A 22,142-nucleotide genomic window follows, 5' to 3' on the forward strand; every position below is an offset into this window, starting at 1 on the left:
AGTTGAGGCAATGACAAAAAGAAAGCAAATATTCCTAACTCTCAATTTTGCTTTGATCTTTTATATCAAGAAGAAAGTTCTTGAAACCGAAAACAGAGAAAAAGAGCTGACGGGGAAACAAAGGTCACTACAGGTAAGTAGACATCCTAAGGGTTCTTTTATGTGAACCAAACATTCTGGTCTAAACAAATTACATCTCATGACAGACACAGTTGATCGATGTGATTAAATGTCAGTCTTTATTTTTTAAGAAATTAAGAAGAATGGTAGAAGATGGGAACAGGAAAATGGTTTAGATTTTTAAAATGAAAAATAAGGAAGATTCTGGAAACAATAGACTAGTAAACTTGATGTTAACCCACAGCAGAATTCTTAAATTGTTCATTAAATATTTTGTGAGCATTTAGGAAAGAAAGTGACAAGCACCACTACCTCTGGAGTTCAATAAAAACAAAGCAGGCCAAGCTGGTCTCATTTTCTCTCCTCTCTCTCTCTCTCACTCTCTCTTTCATTACTCCTCACCTGAGGTTATTTTTTCCATTGATTTATAGAGAGTGGAGGCGGGGAGAGAGAGAGGGAGACAAACATTGATGTGAGAGAGACACATGGATTGGTTGCCTCCCACAGGACCCTGAGCAGGGCAGGGATCGAACTTGCAACCCAGGTACATGTCCTTGACCAGGAATCCAACCCACAACCTTCTGTGTGTGAGCTGACACTCTAACCACTGAGCGACACCAGCCAGGGCTCATTTTCTCTTTTGAGAGCATTGCTAGACACAAACAACAAGGAAATGCAAACATAGCTTATCTTGATCTCTGCCACTGAAAAGTGTTCTTTGGATCCAGTGGTTAAAGGGGCAAAAGATAGGCTACCTTGTTGTCCAGTTCTACCAAGATATACTTATTGAGTAATTAAACCCAAAAAGTGTTGAGCAAGTGCTGCAGGATCCTGTATTTGACCCTACCCTAAACCATATATGTATCAACAAGATCAAGACTTAAGAAGAAAAGGATAACAATTCTGTAGGTGACTAGACTAAGAAGGAGAGCTAATATATTGGAAATAGAATCATGACTCAAAACCATCTCAGCAAGCATCAATAATGTGATAAAATTTTCAATTCAAGTAAAAAAATTAATTCAATAAAATTAAAATTTTTAAAATTCTATAAACATGTCAAATCCTAAGCTATATATATATCCTGGAATACAAGAATAGTGCAAGGTCTCTGGAAACAGGTGTTGCGGAAGTAATGTACCCTTGAGACAGAAACATCGAACTGGTCAGAGGCAAGACAAATATTAGAATAAGAGGTGTTCCTAGTGTTGTTATCACTCAGGAAATTACAAGAGTTTCAGGAGCTCTGTGCCAGGAACTGGGGGGCAGACACCAAGTATGTATTTCTTATTATAAATCGTAATATCACATTTTACTTTCTGGTTCTCACCTACCTCTTTTCCAGGGGGAACAGTGGCCTAGATAAACAGATTTGCTCTGACACAGAACCAGAAGTGATATTTCCTACAGGGGCTTCAGGTTATGTTCTCAGAAAGTCATTTAAAGACAATTTGTCAACTTGTCATTCCTAAAGTCTTGATGAATGTTCACCAAATATCTTATGGAGCACATCTGTGGAAGGAGGATGAAATGATTGGGGGGGGTGGGGGGGAGAGGTCTGGAAACCATGAAGGAAAATGAGAAATAAAGTGTGAAAGCAAGACAAATGAGAAATGTAGTGTGGAAAGCTTTCCGGGAGGATGTGTTGTGAGAATCACCCTTAAATGCTTGAAGAACTGTCTTTGGAATGAGAAAGCAGACAAGTCCACATACTCCAGGTGACTTCAGAAGAGAGGAATGAGGCCTCCCCCAGAGGTCATGGGGTCTAAGCCTTGGACTCCACTAACACATTTCTTATGATCCTTGCTGTCCCCAACATGGCTGAGTGAGCTTTCTGCTGCACAGCTGCATAGCCCCATCGGATGTGGGGGCTGCAAAGAGATTTGTAAACTCTGTCTCCATGTGTGCAGTTCATCATGTGGTTTATTCCCTTAAACACAACCCCCATGATCTAATGAGGAAAGCAGAATGGTATAGTGGTTAAAGGTTTAATATCAGCTCTCCAAGTTTGAACCCCAGTTCTGTCACTCACCATGTGACCACAGTGACACTGAGCGAGTTAACTATCACCCCTGCACCACAGTTTCCCCAAATTGGGGCTACGATGAGTGCCATGGGGGTCGCTGGGTTGATGTACTGGAAGCACTCAAAACAGCGGAACATGGGAAATGGGTAATAAAGTTAGCAGTTTATTGCGATTACACTGTGATCTTTTTTATCTCTCTGAAGATTCTGGGTTAATAGTTCTGAGCATACTGTGCTGATCACCTGAGTAGACAGATGGAAGATTCAAGTGTCACTCACAGGGGACTTTCACCTGAACATGACTACAAACACAAAGAACAGCACAGCATGGAGCAAAAGCAGAAGCCAGAGACTCTTGTCATCCACAGACCACATGCTTTCTAAAGCCAGCGACCACTGGCAGAGATTTCTGTCCCCAGGCCGCTCTCCGAAGGCCAGTTGCTGCCCTGTGGTTAGCACACGTTTGGAGTGTGGACCTGGAGTCTACAGAGCAGCCCCTGCGGAGCTGGACGCTGGCTTCTCCGGCTCCTCTCCCAGATCCACAATCCGGATGGTGTTTTCCTTCTTGGAAAGCCAGAAGGCTGGGTACACTGGCTCTGAAAACTTGCAGTCAAACTTGTGAACCAGCGTCATGGCGTCCGGCTCCACACCGTAGAAGGAGAGGCTCCCTCCTGGGAAGTTGACATAGATCCCCAACCTCCGGAAAGGGCTGGCTTTGAGCGGGGTCTCCGTGTCGCTGTGCCAGGCTGTGAACTCCTTTCCGTTCCAGTGCAGGCTCCAGGAGAAGTTGTTGCCAGAGATGCAACTGTTTCGCCCCTCCCCTTTCCGGTCGATGCCTTTGCAGGTCAGGCCAACATAGGTGCCTGCCCCAGAGATCTCCACCTCAAAATAGTACCTGTGCAGGTACAGGCTCTGTTGGGACAGCACCTGCCGCCAGTGCAGAAACCTGCTGGGGAGGTCCGGGTAGGGATGCTCCCAGGGCGTCGTGTTGGTGACTTTGCGATTGTCCTCCTGCAGCCGGAGATACCTGTGCGCCGTGTCAGGGTCAAATGTGATGTCACATGCATCTGAGGAGGAGATACAGAAGTCAGGGAGAGTCGGTCAGAAACCCAACAGAACATTTCAAACATGACCAGCTTTCAAAGTAGGAGAATATCTCCATCTCTCTGTTCTCTGTTTACCCAGGCCACTGTTTCACTTGGAAGAAAGGTGGTTGAAAACCAGAAACCAGAACACAATGTGATATTGTGATATATAATAGGAAATGCGTACTTGGTCCCTGCCCCTCCGCCCTTCCTAGCACAGAGCTCCTGAAAACCTTGTAATTTCCTGGGTAATAGAAAGGTCCTTTGTTCCAATGAGGCAACTATGGGTGCGCTCCCGGATGGACAGTTCTCAGATGGGGACTGGTCACCAGAGAGAACAAGCCTGGAATTTTCAGGCCCCCCCCCCAAACACTTCTACGGAGAAGGGAGAGGGGCAGGAAATGGGGTTAATAGTTGACCATACTTATGTGAAGAAGCTCCATAAAATCCCATTAGTAGGACATTCTAAGAACTTCCAGGTGGGTGAATACTTCCACCCTGGGAGGTGACGTACCCAAGTCCACAGGGACAGAAGCTGCTGAGCTCAGGACCCTCCCAGACCTCGCCCAGTGCATATCTCATCTAGCTGTTCATGTTATCACATCCTTTAATAAACTGGTAAACGTAAGTGTTTCCCTGAAATCTGTGAGCTGCTCTAACAAACTAATCCAACCAAGGACAGGGTCAAGGGAACTTCCAATTTGTAGCCGGATTGGACAGGGTTGGACAGAGTTGTGGGTCACCTGGGGACCTACTACTTGTGATTGGCATCTGAAGTTGGCGGGGGAGCAGTCTGCTTGGACTCAGCCCTTAACTCTCGGGATCTGACTCCATCTCCTGGTAGGTAGTCTCAGAATTGAGCTAAAATATTGGACACCCAGCTGGTATCATGGAGAATTGCTTGTTGGGGAAACCCACACACACATGTCATAAGTGGTCCCAGACCCCTCCCCTGCATTTTTTTAAATCCTCACCTGAGGATATTTTCCCATGTATCTTCAGATAGAGAGGGAGGGAGGGAGGGAGGGAGATAGGGGAAGAGAGAGAGAGAGAGAGAGACAGAGAGACAGAGAGAGAGAGAGAGAGAGAAACATTGATGTGAGAGAGACATATCTATTGGTTGCCTCCTGCATGACCCCTGGGGCCAGAGACCAAACCACAACTGAGGTTCGTGCCCTTGACTAGATTTAAACCTGAGACTCATTGGTCTGAGGGCCGACACTCTAACCACTGAGCCAAACTGGTCAGGTTTTGGTTCTCTTGCCAGACCCTAAAACTGATAGCGCCTTCATGCACCCAGTTTCTCAAATCTCACTCAAGTTATTTTCAACATTTCTTTTGCCTTCATCCCCACCCCCACCTTGCCCCTCCCCCCACACACAGGGAGCAGCAAGCCCTGTACAGCCCACCCACTTCTCTCCAGTACACTGCTTCTCCCCCAATCTAAGGCATCACAAATCTCCCCAGACTAGGCAATAGGCTCCTTGTTGGTCATGTTGCTCCCGTGCTCCCGCCCACCCCCTTATACCTTCGCCATGATGGAGCCACAGTGCTTGTTTCAGAATGTAGGTTAAGGCAAATCATGTTACCCAGCTTACAGCCCTTTGATGGTGTCCCTTGCTCTTAGGATAAAGCAGTGATCGCTCACCCTGGCCTACCTGGCCCTGCATGACTGGTTCTTGCCTGTGTTTCAAGGCTTGTCTCCTGCACTCTCCAGCTCCCTGACCTTGGAGCCACCAGACACTGAACTCCACTTCAGGGCTTAGCACAGACCATTCCCTCTGTGATGTCATCGCCACTCCAACCTGAATCTGGTGATTCCCACTGATCCGTCCAGGTTTCGGCTGAGTGTGCTTGTCCTCAGAGAGGCTCCCTGTGACTCCCTCATCTGAGTCACTCCCATCACTGATTCTCAGAGCACCCTGGCTCTTTAAACTTTGTGCTACTCATCACAATGCGTGATAATCTGTGTTTGTTTCATGCTTGTCCTCCTCGTCTGTAAGATGCACGTGTTATGTGGGCCTCCTTCCTGTGCTTATAGCTCAGAGAAGATGCACAGTGTATACTTGCCAAGTGAATGAGCATATTAAAGGCTATTTTAAAGTCCATTTATTTACAAAGTTATCTTAGTTTAACCCAGAGCTTTCCAAATTCCTCTATAAGAGAAATTCTTAGTAGTCAGTAAGACCACATCCTGGAAGAAAGGAAGGACACCGCAGAACAAATTAAAAGGAAAAATGAGTGTAAACTAGGACCATCAACAGCATATAGTCTGCAGCTGTTACTGAAAGTGGTACCAGCGGTATTCACAGCACAGCTTTTGCCCACCACCAACTCCTCTGCAACCCTTGGCATCCAGATACTGAACAATATTCCTCTCACTTAAGGGGATGAAGGGCTCCCAGGAGGGTAGGTGATTCTATGGTTTGGGACATGAAAACAAGAATGGGTCTGGAATGCTGTTCGTTGCAGAAAGCAGTGATGCTTTAAAAACGTCAAGGGCAGAATGTCAATGTTTAAGGGAGAAGGGGGCCGGCACACAAGTGGCTCCAACTGGTCAGGTTGGCAGTTTGAGCCCCAGAACTTTGAAAAGTGGAACAGTGTGAGTCTATAAAAGGTTCGAGGTTCATACCAATACTCAAAGAGAAACAGTTACTATTTGATGTACAGAAGATAGTTGTCATGCAAAAGAAAATAGATTATAATAGGATATGTGTCATTTTTATTTTGATGTCAAGAATGAAGGGTATTTGGCTTCTTATATTAATTATATCTGTTTGTGAAATATAGATGTTTTTCTGTCAGGAAGAAGGGAAGAATAAATAAGGGAAACTATGGAAGCCAAGAGGTCCTGGGGAAAGTGGGAGCTATGGCAGGAATAGGAGCCGGGCAGCAGAACCTGAAGCTGCATGTAATAACCAGAGAGAAAGGGGTCCAGGCCTTGGTCACCCGTGGACACCCCCAGAAACAATTAGAAGCAGAGTTCAGTGGCATGTTCCAAAAGATGAATTAGCCAAATATCACAAAAATGAGCCTTAACATGCAGAGGCAGTCCTTGCTTTACTAGGAGATGAAACTTCACTGGCTTGTTAACCATAATGAAGTATTGGTTAGAAATAGTGTTTTAATAATGCTGACGGACCAGGTCAATACCAGATAGTGACAGGAGAATGTGTTATGCAATTCTGGCCGAGCCAGACTTAACAGGGAACCATTTGGTAACTAGCCTGGCTCTACAAAAGTCCAAGGTCATGAAAGACAAAGAAAGACTAAGGGATCAGACCCAGACTGGGGAAAACTGAGAAGACATGGAAATAGCTGTGATCTTGGATCAGCCTTTAGGCCAAAAAAGGGACATTGGTTGGAAAACTTGGTGAAACCGGAATAAATTTTATAGATTAGTTAATAGCATTGCAGCAGCAACATTTATTTCCTGATTTTGGTCACTGTGCTGTAGTTATGTAAAATGTTAACACTTGAAGAAGCTGGATGAAAATTATTTAAGAAGTCCTTTTTCTATATTTACAGTGGTTTTGTAAGTTTGAAACTGTTTCCAAATGAAAGTTAAAAACATTTTTAATTAAAAGTTTTAAATGTACCAATTAGGGATAGACTGAAGATTGCAAGAACCTGAAACCTATGAAAGAGACGGTATTCTTCTTTTTTTTTTTTAATCCTCACCCGAGGACATTTTTCCATTTTTTTGTTCAGGTAGAGTGGGAGGGAGAGAGAGAAAGAGAGAGAGAGAGAGAGAGAGAGAGAGAGAGAGAGAGAGAGGTGAAAGGGACACATCGAGTGGCTGCCACCGCATGACCAACCAGGGCCGGGGACAAACTGCAACTGAGGTACGTGCCCTTAGCGGGAACCGAACCCGGGTCTCTCTGGACCGCAGGCCAATGCAAACTGCTGAGCTAAACAGGCCAGTGCACGAGACGGTATTCTTGCTTCAGCAAAGCATTGTACTGACATCAATAACTAAAGGAGGGAGAGTCGCTCACAACTTACATTGGAGGAACTGTTGCCTGGTGCTGGGTTCAGGTTTTGCGGTTCGATACTTGCGCTGAACAACAGCTGACACTTGAGTTCTGATGTCATACTCCTCTAGAAAATCAGAGAGTGGTGAATGCACGCCTGTCCCGGGGGCGGGAGAACTGAAGAAGCAGGTCTTCCCAGTAACCCTTCCCCAGGCTTCCTGGAGCAAGATGGGGGAGCCTCGTCACATCTCAGAGAACCATGCTCAATGGACCACATTTCTCTCTCGGATGAAGCAAAACAGGCTGATAAAGATCCCGGCATGACTTGGATTTCACTTAAAAGTATAGCATGAGCAATCTGAGAAGCTGAACATAAAAATGATATCCAATTGCATGATAGGACTAACTCACCTTACCTGGGTCTCAGTTGTAAAATGAAATCAAGATGTGTCCATCAGTAACACAGTCTAGCCGGAGGAACGCTTTGAAAATGAAACGTGCCCCTGATTTCCCCCTCCCCCGCTGGTTCTCTCTCACCTTGCCCATCAACCACAATGAGAGACATCACACAGCCCACAGACGGTGCCTCACCTTCCTTCGCGAACTCCTGGAGCTTTTCCTTATAGTTGTGCAGCAGCTGGACTAGATGTGCAGTGGAGTCTGTGATGACCTTACGAATGCCCGAGAGTTTGTCCTTGAGTCCTATGTAAACGCTGGGGAAGGCACCGTCCTCCGTGTTCTTGAACTTGCAGTACTCCTGCAGGAAAAGAAGCATGGAAAAACTTGCCCTGGTTTCTGTATCTCTTAAATGGGGCTGCTCTCCTCATTACGTCACTCTCTGCCTCTGTAAAACGGGTTGGTGTTAATGTGTAGTTCACAAAGGAAGTATGCAATGTGTCCAGCTCAGGAGCTAACGACATAGAAACCGCTTATTTTTTAAACTGGGAAAGTGGGTTTTTAAAAATCAAGAGATACTAGCCCGGCCAGTGTGGCTCAGTGGTTGAGCATCGACCCATACACCAGGAGGTCACTGGTTCGATTCCAGGTCAGAACACATGCCCAGGTTGTGGGCCCAATCCCCACTGAGGGACGTGCAGGAGGCAGCCAATGTTCTCTCTCATCGATGTTTCTATCTCTCTCTCCTGCTCCCTTCTTCTCTCTATAGAATCAATAAAGAAAAAATATTTTTTAAAAAATCAAGAGATACTAGATGCCCATGAGCAACTCCAATGCACAGCCCAGAACAGAAACCACAAATTCAAAAACACATTTTCTGCCAACAGCCCAAATGGAAGTAACATTCCTGCTATGCTCAAGCTCTCAGGACTTTAAAAAAAATAATAATTTAAACACAAGCCACAATTGGGGATGGGGGCCCAGTGTGGCACTCAGAAGACGTACAAATAAAACCTCAGACAGCAACGCTGGATGCCTTTTCCTTGCCGGTTCGATCCAAACACAATTTTCTCCAATTTTTGTACTGTGATTCAGAGTTTGCAAGTGTTTCCATGGAGATAATCACATTAATCTACTTATGCTTCAAAACAATGTGATGATCAGGAAAGGTTGTTTTCAGACGTAACACGTTATCAAAATGCCAATACAACTGAAGTGTTGAACAGCAGACAGGGTATAGCATAAAACTTAGTGATGAAACAGCCCTGGCTGGTTTGGCTCAGCGGTTAGAGCATCGGCCTGCAGTCTGGAGTTGGTTCCTGCTAAGGGCACGTACTTTGGTTGCAGTTTGTCCCCAGCCCTGATTGGTCGTGGGGACTGCAGCCACTCGATGTGTCCCTTTCATGCCGATGTTTCACTCTCTCTCTCTCTCTCTCTCTCCCTCCCTCCCACTCTATCTGAACAAAAAATGGAAAAATATCCTTGAGTGAGGATAAAAAAAAAAACAAAAAAACTTAGTGATGAAACAGCTGTACCAAAACTGTAAGACCGTCAGTGGAGGATTAAAGAAAAGCCAAACCAGAGAGTTGATAGGAAAATAGATAAACATTTAAAAAGTGTGTACAGATGTTGAACTGTACATGATAGAAGCATTTTAAACCAGTGAGGAGAAAGGATAGGTTATCCAATACATGCTGTCATTTCAGCGGGCTAACAATGTGGGGACAAGGAAGTTATATTTAACCAAAATAAATAAGTAATAGTATACTAAAATATATTTTGTGCATATTGAAGTTTTTATGGTAAAACTATAAAAGGAAAATAAAGAGAAATTATATGCTTTTGGGGGAAACTCTTGACATAGAAAGTCTATTGTTGTTGTTGTTGTTCAGATAGAGTGGGAGGGAGAGAGAGGTAGAGAAACATCGACGTGAAAGGGACACATCGAGTGGCTGCCACCCGCACAACCCAACCAGGGCCGGGGACAAACTGCAACTCAGATACGTGCCCTTAGCGGGAACCAAACCCGGGTCTCTCTGGACAGCAGGCCAATGCTCTAACCATTGAGCAAAACCGGAGAGGGCAAAAGTCCATTTTTTATTCATATTTTCTTCGTGGTTTGATATTCAAAAGCAAGGGACTAACTAAAAGACATTTCATCAGTATGTTTGTCTTTACTTCTCTTTCTCTTACTCATTACAAGGCTAACTATGGTTGCCTGGGTGGTGGGAGTATGGGTGATTATCTTCCTTCATATTTTTCTGTTTTTTTCCCCACAAAAAACATTTATGTTTTTGTAACTAGAGGGGAATTTTTTTCAAAAATTCAATTGAGAAAAATTATCTGTATTCAGGAATATTAGATCTGAAGGAACTAATTATTTACTCTGATCTGATTGTTTGATAAATGAGGAATTTGAAACCCAGAGAAGTTAAGTGACTTGCCAAAAACTACACAGCTATTTAGTGACAGCTCCAAGATGATAGAATTTACGCCCAGCCTAGCGCTCCTTCCCCGCAGTAGTACACGGGCTCAGTCTAGCTCTACTAGTGTGCCTTTTTTAAAAAATAATTAATTTATTTATTTTTGTTACAGATGTTTCTTTTCACCCACTGATTCCCCCCACTCCCCTCCCCACCCTCTCCCAGCTTTGTTGTCCATGGCCATTGTTCATGCATACATGCATATAAGTTCTGTGGTTTATCTCTCCCCCACCACCCCCTTTTCTGGGGATTGTCAGTTTGTACCCCACTTCCATGTCTCTGGGACTACCCCATTGCTCAGACTGTTATGTTCATTATATTCCACACATAAGTGAGATCATATGATACTTGCCTTTCTGTTTGGCTTGTTTCACTTATGATAATACTTTCCAGGTCCCTCCATGTTGTCTCAAAGGATAAGAGATCTTTCTTTCTTACAGCTGCATAGTACTCCACTGTGTATATGTACCACAGCTTTTTTATCCATTCGTCTACTGATGGACACTTGGGCTGTTTCCAGATCTTAGCTATTGTAAATAGTGCTGCTACGAACATGGGGGTACATACATTCTTTCTGATTGGTGTTTCAGGCCTCTTAGGGTATATTCCTAGAAGTGGGATCACTGGGTCAACTGGAAGTTCAGTTTTTAATTTTTTGAGGTAACACCATATTGTTTTCCATAGTGGCTGCATCTAATGGTGTGCCTTGATGTGTTGGTACAGTGTAATGAAAGTCTCATCTCCTCTGCTGGGCCTTCCTCAATCACCCCAGCACGTGTAACCAGTCTCCAGTCTCACCCCTGCCAGGCCTCCTCACTGCTGTCAGAGTGGTTTCTAAAGCACACTGATCCCATCTCGCCAGTCTCCCATCTGAAGTCCTCCACCAGCTTCTGCGACTTCCTGATGAAGAGCAAGCTTCTCTCATAGCCAGATATCTGCCAGGCCTGGCCACCTCATCTCCCATCATTTGTGAAAGCATCTAATTCTCTAAAGCAGCTGCGCGTTCTCCAACCTCTCCTGAAACATACTTCTCTTTGAGCAGTACTCCTCTGCCATGACCTTGTCAGCTCCCCGCTCCGGGAAGTCTTCCCCACCCTTCCTGAATCAAGACCCGCTTCTCTCTGTGCCCCTGGCTCCCTATGCACCCGGCTTACCAAAGAGCCGTTTCATTCCCACATCTGCCAGTTAGTTCCCTGGTGTTAGCTGCACGCACACCTCCGCCCGCACCCCAGCTGTACCTCCAGGAACAGGACAGTGTTGCTGATGGCAGCGATCCTCCCCAGCTCCTGCTTGCTCTTCTCCATCTCCGCACTCCGGTGCTCCAGGTGTGTCTTGATGCCACTGGCCTGGCTCAGAGCAGCTTGCTCCTTCTCCTCCAAGAAGAGCATCACATCAGCCTGGGCCTTCCTCATGGCCGCAAGGAGTTCCCCAAACTGCTCTTCAGCCACCATCTTCACCTCCGACACTGACACCTGGCCGGGGATGAGGCGAGGGGTGAAACAGCAAAGAACCTGTTAGCAAGGCATCCAACTTTATCCAAGCTCAACCCAGAAAAGTTAAGTGACTTGCCAAAAACTACACAGCTATTTACATGTCCAGGATGACAGAATCTATGCCCGACCTAATGCTCCTTCCCTGCAATAGTACATGCACTCAGTCTAGCTCTAATGGCATGTGCCTTAATGTGTCGGTACATTGCTAAACCTGTAAATGAAGGAGCAATTTTCTATTATAAAAGAAAGTTTTTATTCTCATATGAATCCTGGGTTCCTGGAAGAAAGGATTTATTCCCCAGCATGTAAGTGCTTGTTTACCCATCCTTTAACTTAGTCTCTCCTCCCCTGGACAGGACAAGGAACTACAGAGGTCTGAGATGCCTTCTGGCCCTGACAGTCGGGCTGCTATTCAAGGTTTCTGAAACCAATTTTTCTACCAGAGCAATTCAAGTATTCAGTGTACTTTATAGTTATACTTATAACTATAACTTGGCTTCTTTGTACAAATCTGTAGTATGAATTAGCTTCCTTAGCATTTTATTATGTCTGATTAAATTGCCCAGTGAGGCCATCAGAGCCAAAAGCACATCTCAGTGTATGGCACCCCATCGGGCACAAAACATTTAGGGTGTGTGCTGGTGTCTACAGCACCATCCATTGCAGGGTGAGCATACCTGGGCAGGGCGGAGTGCTGCATTCAAATAAAACATAAAACAAACTCAGTGTGATAACCATCACGATGACCCTTGGCACGTGGACTCTGTCCTTTCACAGGGTGAAGTCCTTTACAAATGCCTTCAGTCAGTGTCATAGTGACAATATTAATCCAAGTTGTAAATGGTTTCTTCTTCTCTTCAGTAGTTCTTAAGTACTTACTGGTGCTGACAGTTCTTAGAGTAAAACGTTCTTTTCTACCATAGTTAAGAGTTCTTAAAATATAGTAAAAATATTGCATTCTTGCAAATAATGAGTCCTACACTCTTAGCCCTAGATTGGTCTAGAAAGGTTGTCAATCAGATGTTAGGCAGTCTGGATGGTGGATGCCAGACAGTCTAGAGGATGGGTCCCAGGAAATCTGGTCATAGCCAGTGGTCTGTATAATGGATATCACATGGATGTCAGGTGGCCTGGATGTGTGAGTCCTTCAGGGGGTCATCAGAGGGTTACGGGAGGTTTGGTGTGTGCCCAGATGTATATTCAGGCATTGACACAGGACTGGAAAGTCCAAAAAGTTTAGAATCCGAGGACACTTAGGACAAGAATAGAATCTGGCCTCGTGCCTCAACCTTCATAATGTTAATAATTTTAGCAGCTTTGTGAGAGTGACTTCATTTTATATATTCCCTATCTACACTCTTTCCTCAGAGACAACAAGCATTTATTTGGAATAAAAAATAATTGTAGCTCAGGGAGCACAGATTCAGGCAGAATCCCAAATGATGTCCCAATTACAGGATGAGAGCAAGGGATTTTTATGAGAAAAGGAAGGGAATACTCACACGAATAGAAAAATATGAAAAGAAATTTCTATTGGTGCTAACAAGCTGAGTCACTCTTTAGCTACACAGAGCTGGTTTCTGAATCTACCTGCAGAGAGTCCATGATCTTCAGTCTTTGTGGCCAGGGTGTCTGCTTTCCTGTTAGCTTGGCAACAATGTTTGTAAGACAATGTTGGTTTGGTCTGGGGTGTTGTGGGAAAGGAGAGGAATCCATTTACTCTCTATAATGATGACATTATAGAAGCATGACACCATGAAGCTCAGAGGCATAAGACTAAAGACAAACTTCAGGGTCCAAATCCCCCCTCCTCCACTGAGGCCCCTCCTGAAGAAGAGTGGTAGACAGGAGACCTCCAACGATGCTGGTGGAATTACTCTTTCTCTTTTATGTGCAGCCTCTCACTCCTAAACCTTCCTCTGGAGAAGTACTTCTTCCTTGCATGTAAATGTAATGTATGAAGGATATAATTTACTGTCCAAACAATGACAAATAAAGGCTGTGGAAAGGAGGAGCCACAAACATATCAAAGTACCAAAGGTAATGGTTTAGAGAGGGTGGTGCAGAGGCCTGTCAATGTACTGAGTCACTCTTAGGTCAAGGGAGCAACAGTCCCAGGTTCACCTCTTCCCTCAATCTGGGGACCCCAGATAAGTCTTGTCTTCTCTCTGTCTTCATGCCCCTTGTACATGGTGGAATTGTGGTAACTCTCTCTCTCCTGGTTACCATGTGGTTATAAAAAGAGCTGCATCGGGATCTAAGTATCTGAAAATGAAAGAACTGGGAAAGTCAAGGTGCTGTGTGGTTCTCCAGATTATGTTGAGCCTGGAAATCAACAATCTCTGATGGTCTGCAAAGCTTTTAAATGGGCAATTGTTTTTCTTCTTTTCATAAAATTATGTGAGTAAGAAAGAGGTATTTACCCTTCAGTAGCTAGCAAGTTATAAACACTAAGGAGGAGGACATTAAGATGAAATGAATACATGCATTACATATGGGTGTGTGGGTGGGTGGGTGGATGGATGGATGAGTTGATGGATGGATGGATGGATGAGTGGATGGATGGAACAGAATCATTCTTGGTATGTACAGATGCTGCTGCTGATGCACTGCCATAGGGTAGGTGTATTTCATTCTCTTCTGAGTGGTGGTTTGGTTTGCCACTAATGAGAAGCATTTGTGGGACTGTTTGGGTCTACATAGAGTTTATATGGAAAGTGTTTATAAAACCAGAGAGACGAAAATTTAGTAGCCTCACACCATTGACCTTAACAAGCATCATCCACTAATCCAGCGGTTTTCAACACTCTTTTCTGGCTGCCAGGACTAGGACTAGTGATATATGCAGGTGAAGAATCCAAGATCACGTACACTTCCTGAAGCTCTATCTAAACACTCCCGACACTCTCCCCCAGCACCCTTTTCTCCTGGTCAAGAAAACATATGCAAATGTAAAAATAAAAATGCTATTATTATGACTAGTCTTGATTCTACTCTATATTATGAAAAAGTAACTCAATTGCCAATTTTGAGCCTTAAACTAATTTCCTAGCAAATCCTGACAGCAAGGTTAGGCCACCCAGTGGTGTAGCTGACTGTATCTGTACCAATAATTCTCATTCAGTGAAAGACTCCAAGAAGCCCACAGAATGAGGCTGGGCCTGCAGACCCGTGTCCTACAACCCTGATGGGCCTCGCTGAGCCTGCAGCTGCACCCAGGTGTGTGCTGACGCCTGACAGGGACCCAGACCAGCCTTACCAAAACAGATTTATGATTGTCTTGAAGCCTGGCAATGGCATTTTCATTCAACTTGAGTTTCCGCTCCAGGTCTAACTGGGTGCTCCGCAGCTCAGCCTAAGGAAAGGAAAGACAGCGTTAAGCAGGCAGGAGTCCGGTGCTCACAGATGGTCCCAGGAACAACAACATTACACTCCCTTCCATGGAAAGCAGTCTGACCTCAGAAGCTGCTCTCAGAAGTCAGCCCAGAGCACCCTAAATGGAGGTACAAAGGGTCGTCTGTGCGCCAGCACCTCCTGAGACTGAATGCAGCACAAATTGGCTAAAATATGGGAAGCATATACATTGTGCTATGCTGATTATTGTTTTAAGCATTTACATGGATTGCCTCAGATCACCCTGATCACACCTATGTTAGGTAAAGGTCATTATCTCCATTTTACAGATGATAAGATTAAGTCACCTATCCAAGATCACACAGTTCAACAATGGAGTTGAGCCCAGGCCATCTGACCCAGAATAAGCTAACAAGGAGCATAGGCTTGGAGTTGATGGTGGGGATCCCAGGTTTTCTACTTAGCAGCAGCAACTTCAGAAAAAAATCTACTTAACAAGTCCGGCTTCCATTTCTTCTCCTGTGAAATGGGGATACCTAAAGGGCCTCATTTGCAGGGTTATTGAGAAAGTGACTGGGATAGCGTGTGTCAGTAAGGACTTGGTACAGTAGCTGGTGCATTGTAAGTGCTGCATCAATGTCAGTGGTGCCATTGCTGCCATCACTATTCTTCTTCTTATTGCTGCCGCGGCTGCTTTCCATCACATGTTCTTGCTCACTCCTGGAGGTAGGCATAGTGGGCCAGCGAGGCAGAGCCCGGCTGAGAGCCTCGGGTTTACCTGCTTTGACCCCGCTGCCCAGCTTCACTCTCACCTCCTGGGAGTCCCTAAGCACTTTCCACCGCAAAATATGCCAAGGCACGAAGCTGAAGCCTTTGAAAACTCAAACTTCCACTTGCCCACTTCCACAAGGGCATGAGATAGCAAAAAAAGAAAAAGAATAGTTGTAACTGCTTTTAATGGCATGTCCGCATGCAAAGCTGTGAGTCATTGTGTCCTGATAGAACTCAGAGGCTATAAATGAAGTGTCTCTCCTTTCTCCCACTGAAACCTGAGGGCATTCCAGGCTTCCCAGCCTGGGCAGCCTAGGCAGGCAGGGGACTCGCCTCTCAAGGATACTCTGCAGAAGGCAAGTACTGTTTGCTCAGGCTCTGGGGCACTGACTTGGAGCTGAGGGAACCCCAGTGACCTCCTTCTCCGGAGAGCTGAGACCTGATGCCCAGGAGTGAGGAGGAGGTGGGGTGGAGAGGGGGTGCTGGCCTATTTGGGGGCAATTGTGGAATCTCCATCTGTCTAAAAGGCTTACACAGTGACCTGTTCCAGAGGAGGTCAAGCGGACATGAGCTGCTGCTTAAAGGTGGAGGTGGACACAGCGGAACACCCTGGCATGTGAGAACATGGTAAAGCAGTCAGCCCCCGCGTGATCCAGAGCCAGCGAGGCTCCCGGAGGCTTCTCTCCACTGTCTGCAAACTGCCATAAAAGGAGAAAAAGACTCCTGAGTACCTAATGGTAGCCTCTCTGAGTGAGTCACCCATGGGAAGTCACTCCCGTTTACCACAAAAGGTGGGGTCACTTTGGGAAACCAGTATCTCCAGTTGTTCCTCTTTCTAGAGAATGATGGGGTGGCTCAGACTCTGGCTTCCGGGTTTCTCAAGCTGCCAGCCATGCACACCTCAGGCCAGGTGCCAAAGCAGGACAGTGGTGTCAATGAGCATGAACAGCCCATGTGGAAGGGCATAGAGTCCTGCCTCCTTCAGCAGCGTGACCAATGTGTACAGGCGTCATGTCTGGGGTCTGAAGACGTGCCGTTGCTGCCTATTCAATCTTTGTCAAGCCATTTCGTACCTTCCCTGGTACAGGGCCACAAGACTGTCAACAGGTGTTCTTCCTTCTATCTACAGGGCCAAGGTGGCCACCCGAGCTTGGAGGCTAGGAACCAGGTAGAGGTGCAAATAGGAAGAGCAGAAGGCACCCTTCCTTCCTTCCTTCCTTCCTTCCTTCCTTCCTTCCTTCCTTCCTTCCTTCCTTCTTCCCTCAAAAATAAAAAGTAAAAACTAATAAATTAAAAAAAAAAGCAGAAGGCACGAGAAAAAAAAGAAAAAAATCTAGATAGTGTTAGTTCCTTTGTATTTCCAGTCACAAGATGTTGGTCCTTCTAGGGAGTTTAAATTTGGTTTTCCTCTGACTTCACTCCTCAGTCAGTTGGTCAGAACCTACCGCATGCCAGTCCAGTTAAATAAGACATCCTCCCTGCTCTTGAAAGACACGCAGCCTGGTAGAATGTTCAAGGAAAACAAGTTACATAATACTATGTCCAAGGCATTCTTCAATATTTCTAGAAGAAATTCTTTTCCCAAGTGGCCTCAATCATGCACCGTCTGGATACCAGCAAACAAGCTGGGAACAGTGTTGAGAACTGCTCCCCAGAGATGCTCGAATTCCTGTGGCTCTCAGAACCTTGGCTCCGGTTCTACATGGAGACTGTGTCTGCAGGCAGCATCCAGTTCTGCGTTTTCTGGAACCAGTGCTGATGTTGAATGTAATGGCCTGTCACTAATGGACTTCAGGATCTGAGACAGGGCCCAGATCAGTCGTCCCTCCTCCCAGAACCCTGCCCTGACCTCACCGCCATGACCTCCCTCCTGTGATCATGTGGTAGCTGTGTAGCCCGAGCTTTCGGCATCCCAGGGAGCCATGGAATGTGCCTTGGCTTCCTGCTTAGAGACCACACTTCCTGAGCATAGATGGTGGAGCCTCACACTTAGCCCAGAGGAAGCACTCCATAATGTTTGATAAACTTGAAAAACAAGAAAGAACCATGTGCATTTCGTGGGCCAAAGCAAACAGGAAAGCAGTCAGAAGCAGTGGAAATGTTGCCATGCCACACACACCTGCACGTTTCCATAGCGTAAGCCTGAGATTCAGAAAAGGCGAGAGGCATTAAGGCCAGCTGCTCTTAGAAGCAAAGGGGCCTCGGGAAGTGGGCTTGGAGCAAATGGTGGTGCTGAGGTCCCCATTAGGAAGAGTCTAACAGAATAGAACAGATCATCAAAGAACACCCAGAACTCCCCAAACTCAGAGTTTTCACCCCCTGGCACAGCTAGAGACCATGGGAGCTTCAGAAAGGGCTCACTTGGTTAACTGAGATAATAAGGTGCCCCTGGACCTGATGCAGGAATTCAGCTATTTTGTGTCCTCGTGGCTGACCCTGCTGTTTACAGTTTTCTGTGCACAACATGCCTGCCTGAGGAATTAGCCTTTAACATGATCCTAAGTGACCTTCAGAAAGTAATGCCAGCAGGCTCGGGCCAGCTGAAGGGCACATTGGGTCTCTAGAGCCTTAATTTTGTCTAATAAAACTTTCAAAATAATCCTGGTGGCAGTTGCAGCCTCATCGAGGTCCTGCGTCTTCTGGGCTGGTCCTTGGGCTCCTTGCAAGAAATATTTTGGCTCCTAAGATTTGGCACAGCCATCTAGAGTATGGCTGCACCTACAAAGTAAATTCACTGTCTGAACTGAAAACAAGGACACAGGGTGGAAAGGACAAGAACTCTCTTAGGCAGACCAAAGAGCAGAGGCTGTGAATTGGAGCCACCACCAAAAATCTGGGGTCTGGGGTTATCACACTGTATTTATAACCATGATTACTTTTAAGCACTAAAAACTTCCCTAGAGCCCTTACCCAGTTGTCTTTATTTTATCTTACCAGTTCTCTCCAGGACATCTGAATTTGGGGTTCCACACATGCTCTATACAACTCTCCCTGCTCAGAATTACAATTACCCAAAGTCTCCGTAAGCATCAGTTTACACCATGTTTAAACTTCACATTGTGGCTATGCTGTTACAGGCACAAAAGTGTTTCCTTTTTAAAAAAAATCTTCACCAGAGGATATTTTCCCACTTATCTTTAGATAGAATAGGAGGGAGAGAGAAACGTTGATGTGAGAGAGGTACACAGATTGGTCGCCTCCCGCATGACCCCAACCAGGGCCAGGGACCAAACCACAACCGAATTGAACCTGCAACTCTTTGGTCTATAGGCTGACACTCTAACCGCTGAGCCAAACCAGCCAGGGCACACAGAATATTTCTTAAAAAAACAAACAAACAAACAAACAAACAAAAAACAGAAGAAAATGTGGATGGTGGCACTTGCCTCCAAGGAGGAAGATGGGGATCCAGGGTGGAAGGGGGACTTTTCCTGGTATAATCTATTGCGATAGTTGATGAAGATTGTTTTTCAACATGTACATGCATCACTTTTCCAGTCAAGTATAATGAAATTCGGATATTATACTCAAAGGAAAAAGTAGTACACTTTGAATATTTCTGCTATATGTTTGCTAGGTTTTTAGTGCAAAAAAAGTCAGGTTATAATATTGTGATCTTGGGATGCTTTCTTCGTGTGCTTCCATTAGGGTGGCTTCCCAGAAGCTTTCATTCCTCTCTCCATGACTTAATCATCTGTGTTTGTTTGGAAAATGTGGAGATAAAAGACCACCACCTCACGGAGTTACCTGAGGGTTGCATGAGAAAACCCACAGAAAGCATTTAGCACATAGCGATGTTCAGTGAAGACTAATTTCTTCAATTGTATGAAGTTTCCCCTCTGATCTATGTATCTGTCAATGCCGAGCCTGTTCATGGTTATGCAAGGAGGGACATGAGTGACATTCCCTGTCCCTGGAAACGCTAGAAACAGTTGGCGAGTGGCTTTCAGAGTCGGAAACGGAGACTCCTTGGCCCCTGGCCTGCAGAGTTTTCCAAAACAAGTCCCACTGACACTGGATACAATCTATGCCTAAAAAAGGGCATGGTGGGGGGGCCTGACAAGTCCACCACCCTTCCCAGAACCCCTTCCTTTGCTGCCCTAGAAGACTGGGCCCCTCCGCAGTGCAGTGACCCAACTGCAGTGTGAGCCTGAGCAGGGCAGGGCGGAGCCGCCCGCCCGCGCTTCCTCACCAAGAACAAAAAAGTGCTCATGAAAAGCTAAAGGATGAGACACAGAGCATGGAAAGTTGCTAAATCCATTCCCAAGAACTCCAGGCTCTGGGCTGTAGGGCTAGTTTCTCTAGAAAAGGTTTTCCTATCTGATGGGAATAAAATTACAGGCTACCCAGGTGATGTGTTCTCAGTCCCTCCTGATTCCTCTCTCTGATAAGGCACTTTTATTTTCCCTGAGTTAAGCTGTCCTTGACATTGTACCTGGAGGTAAGTTTCCAACTCTGTGTTATTTTAGCACTTTTCAAGATCTTGAATTTCACCCTGGTACCTCCAGGGGGGCACTTTCCACTGGTCTCTTGTTTGGGTGGAGGGAAGAAAAATTAGGGGAAAGGTTTGATTCTTTTCTCTTGAACTCCTGCCAAGGTCTCCACTTCCTCAGTTGCCACAGAGCTCCAGGCAGAGGGGAACGTCACTGCCCTAAGCCCCACAGCCTCTGCACCCCACATCCAAACGTAACAATCACCGGAAGGTGCATGAGAAATGGCAGGAAACTAGCCAGGGTGAGGAGGGACAGACACAGAGAGTAGTACAGGGACAGCAGGGCTGCAGTGGGGACAGAGTGACCTACTTCACTTTTCCAAGCCAAGTGAAATCGATATTTACTGTGGATGAACAGCCGGGTACTTGGGTAAAGTCTTTTTTTGGCGAACTCAGAGCAAAGACGTGAAGTCAGCACCCCTGGGAGCTGCGGCAGTAGCTCAGCCTCTTGCTGGGCACAACAGCTCCCGCCGCCCTCTCCCAGATGGACCCCAGCACTCACCTCCTTGTCCCTGTGGGCCACATCCAGAGACACGGAGGTGTGGCCCTTGTGCTCCCCCTGGCCACACTCCTGGCAGATGCACTGGCGATCCGCGCGGCAGAAGGCCACCAGCGGGCTGCGGTGAGCAGGGCAGGTGCGCAGGTCCCGGTCCTTCACCGGCTCAGTCAGCTGGTGGCTGTGCAGTTTGCTGTTCTCCTGGTGTGGCCGCAGGTGCTCCTCGCAGTAATTCACCATACAGGTCAGGCAGGACTTCACCGCCTGCACCCTGCGGGCCCCGAGGCAGAAATCACACAGGATCTCCTCCTCTCCCTCACCACCAGAGCCAGAACCCGGCGCCTCAGCCTCCCCTGGGGGGCTCTCCGGAGAGCCCCTGTCCTCTTCTTCTGCTGGGCTGGCTGACCCAGAGTCTGGGCTGAGAGGGACCAGAGAGTGAGCGGTGATCCTGGGCAGGGGCCCTGGAGCCATCAGGTCCAACTCAGCCATCGGGAAGGCTTTCTACTGCCGGAGCTTCCCTTCCTCCGCTCCTTGGCCCAGGATCTGTGCAGCCCAAGTCAGACAAGAGAACCACGCCTAGTTGGTTGCAGCTGCTGCAAGATTTTAACTGTTTCCTCCCTCCCAGAGGAAGCTCGGTTAGTCATTACTCCGCTCAGTGCTTGGACAGCGGCCAGCTGCAGTGACGACACGGCAGCTAGATCACTCAAACTCAGGACGCCGCTCAGGATGGCGTCCCACAGGCTCAGGCCTCTCCTCGGGTTGGTCCAAAACTTCTATTCTTATGTGAACCATTGGACCCCATAGGCTTAGCCAAAGACCACGTGTGCCTGTGGCAGCTCTGGAAAGGACTGGAGATTCCTGCGCTCTGTTGTAAAAAGCCTGTATTGCTTTACGTGGTTTTACAGGCGAAATTTTTTTGTTTTCATTTTTTAAAGAGATCCAAAATGTAAGCACTTCAACCATAGGGCAGCCATTCATTCATTCCCCTCTCACGGAACTATACATGAGGCAACTAGGAACAAGATATATGTCTCTGAATTTGACATAGGACCTTTTCCATGTCATCTTGCAAATTCCAGGGGTCAGGGAGGGCCCTGGCCAGTGTGCTCAGTGGTTAGAGCATCACAGTTTCCATCCCTAGGGCACATGCAGGAGGCGACTGGTTGATGTGTCTCTCTCACATCAATGTTTCTTCTCTCTCTCTCTCTCTCTCTCTCTCTCTCTCTCTCCCTGAGCAACTTGTATCCTTCCACTTGGAGCTCCATTGAGACAACCCTCCCAGGCCACACACCTGCCCTATGGTTCCTCGAGAAGGGTGTGTATGCCAAAAAGTAGCCCTTTTGCCCACTCCATAAGGTGTCCCTAGACATGCTGCATGAGTTCGCTTGGGCTGCCATAACCAAATACACTGACTAGTTGGTTTTGTTAACCTGAAAAAAAAAAAAAAAAAAAA

At 46.3% G+C, this 22,142-nt stretch overlaps 1 protein-coding gene across 1 annotated transcript; it reads right to left on the reverse strand.

Annotated features, from left to right (window-relative positions):
• Nucleotides 1–1,725: 1,725 nt before the first annotated feature.
• TRIM16 (tripartite motif containing 16) lies at nt 1,726–21,231 on the reverse strand. Its single transcript, XM_036268526.1, has 6 exons — nt 20,696–21,231; nt 14,836–14,931; nt 11,322–11,555; nt 7,796–7,961; nt 7,236–7,331; nt 1,726–3,212 (listed from the first exon to the last, which is right to left on the reverse strand). Exons 1-6 carry the CDS (start codon nt 21,176–21,178, stop codon nt 2,629–2,631), a joined length of 1,659 nt encoding a protein of 552 aa, XP_036124419.1. The 5' UTR covers nt 21,179–21,231; the 3' UTR covers nt 1,726–2,628.
• Nucleotides 21,232–22,142: the final 911 nt, after the last annotated feature.

The sequence above is a fragment of the Molossus molossus genome, unplaced genomic scaffold, assembly GCF_014108415.1.
Source record: "Molossus molossus isolate mMolMol1 unplaced genomic scaffold, mMolMol1.p scaffold_m16_p_19, whole genome shotgun sequence".
NCBI lineage: Eukaryota > Metazoa > Chordata > Mammalia > Chiroptera > Molossidae > Molossus > Molossus molossus.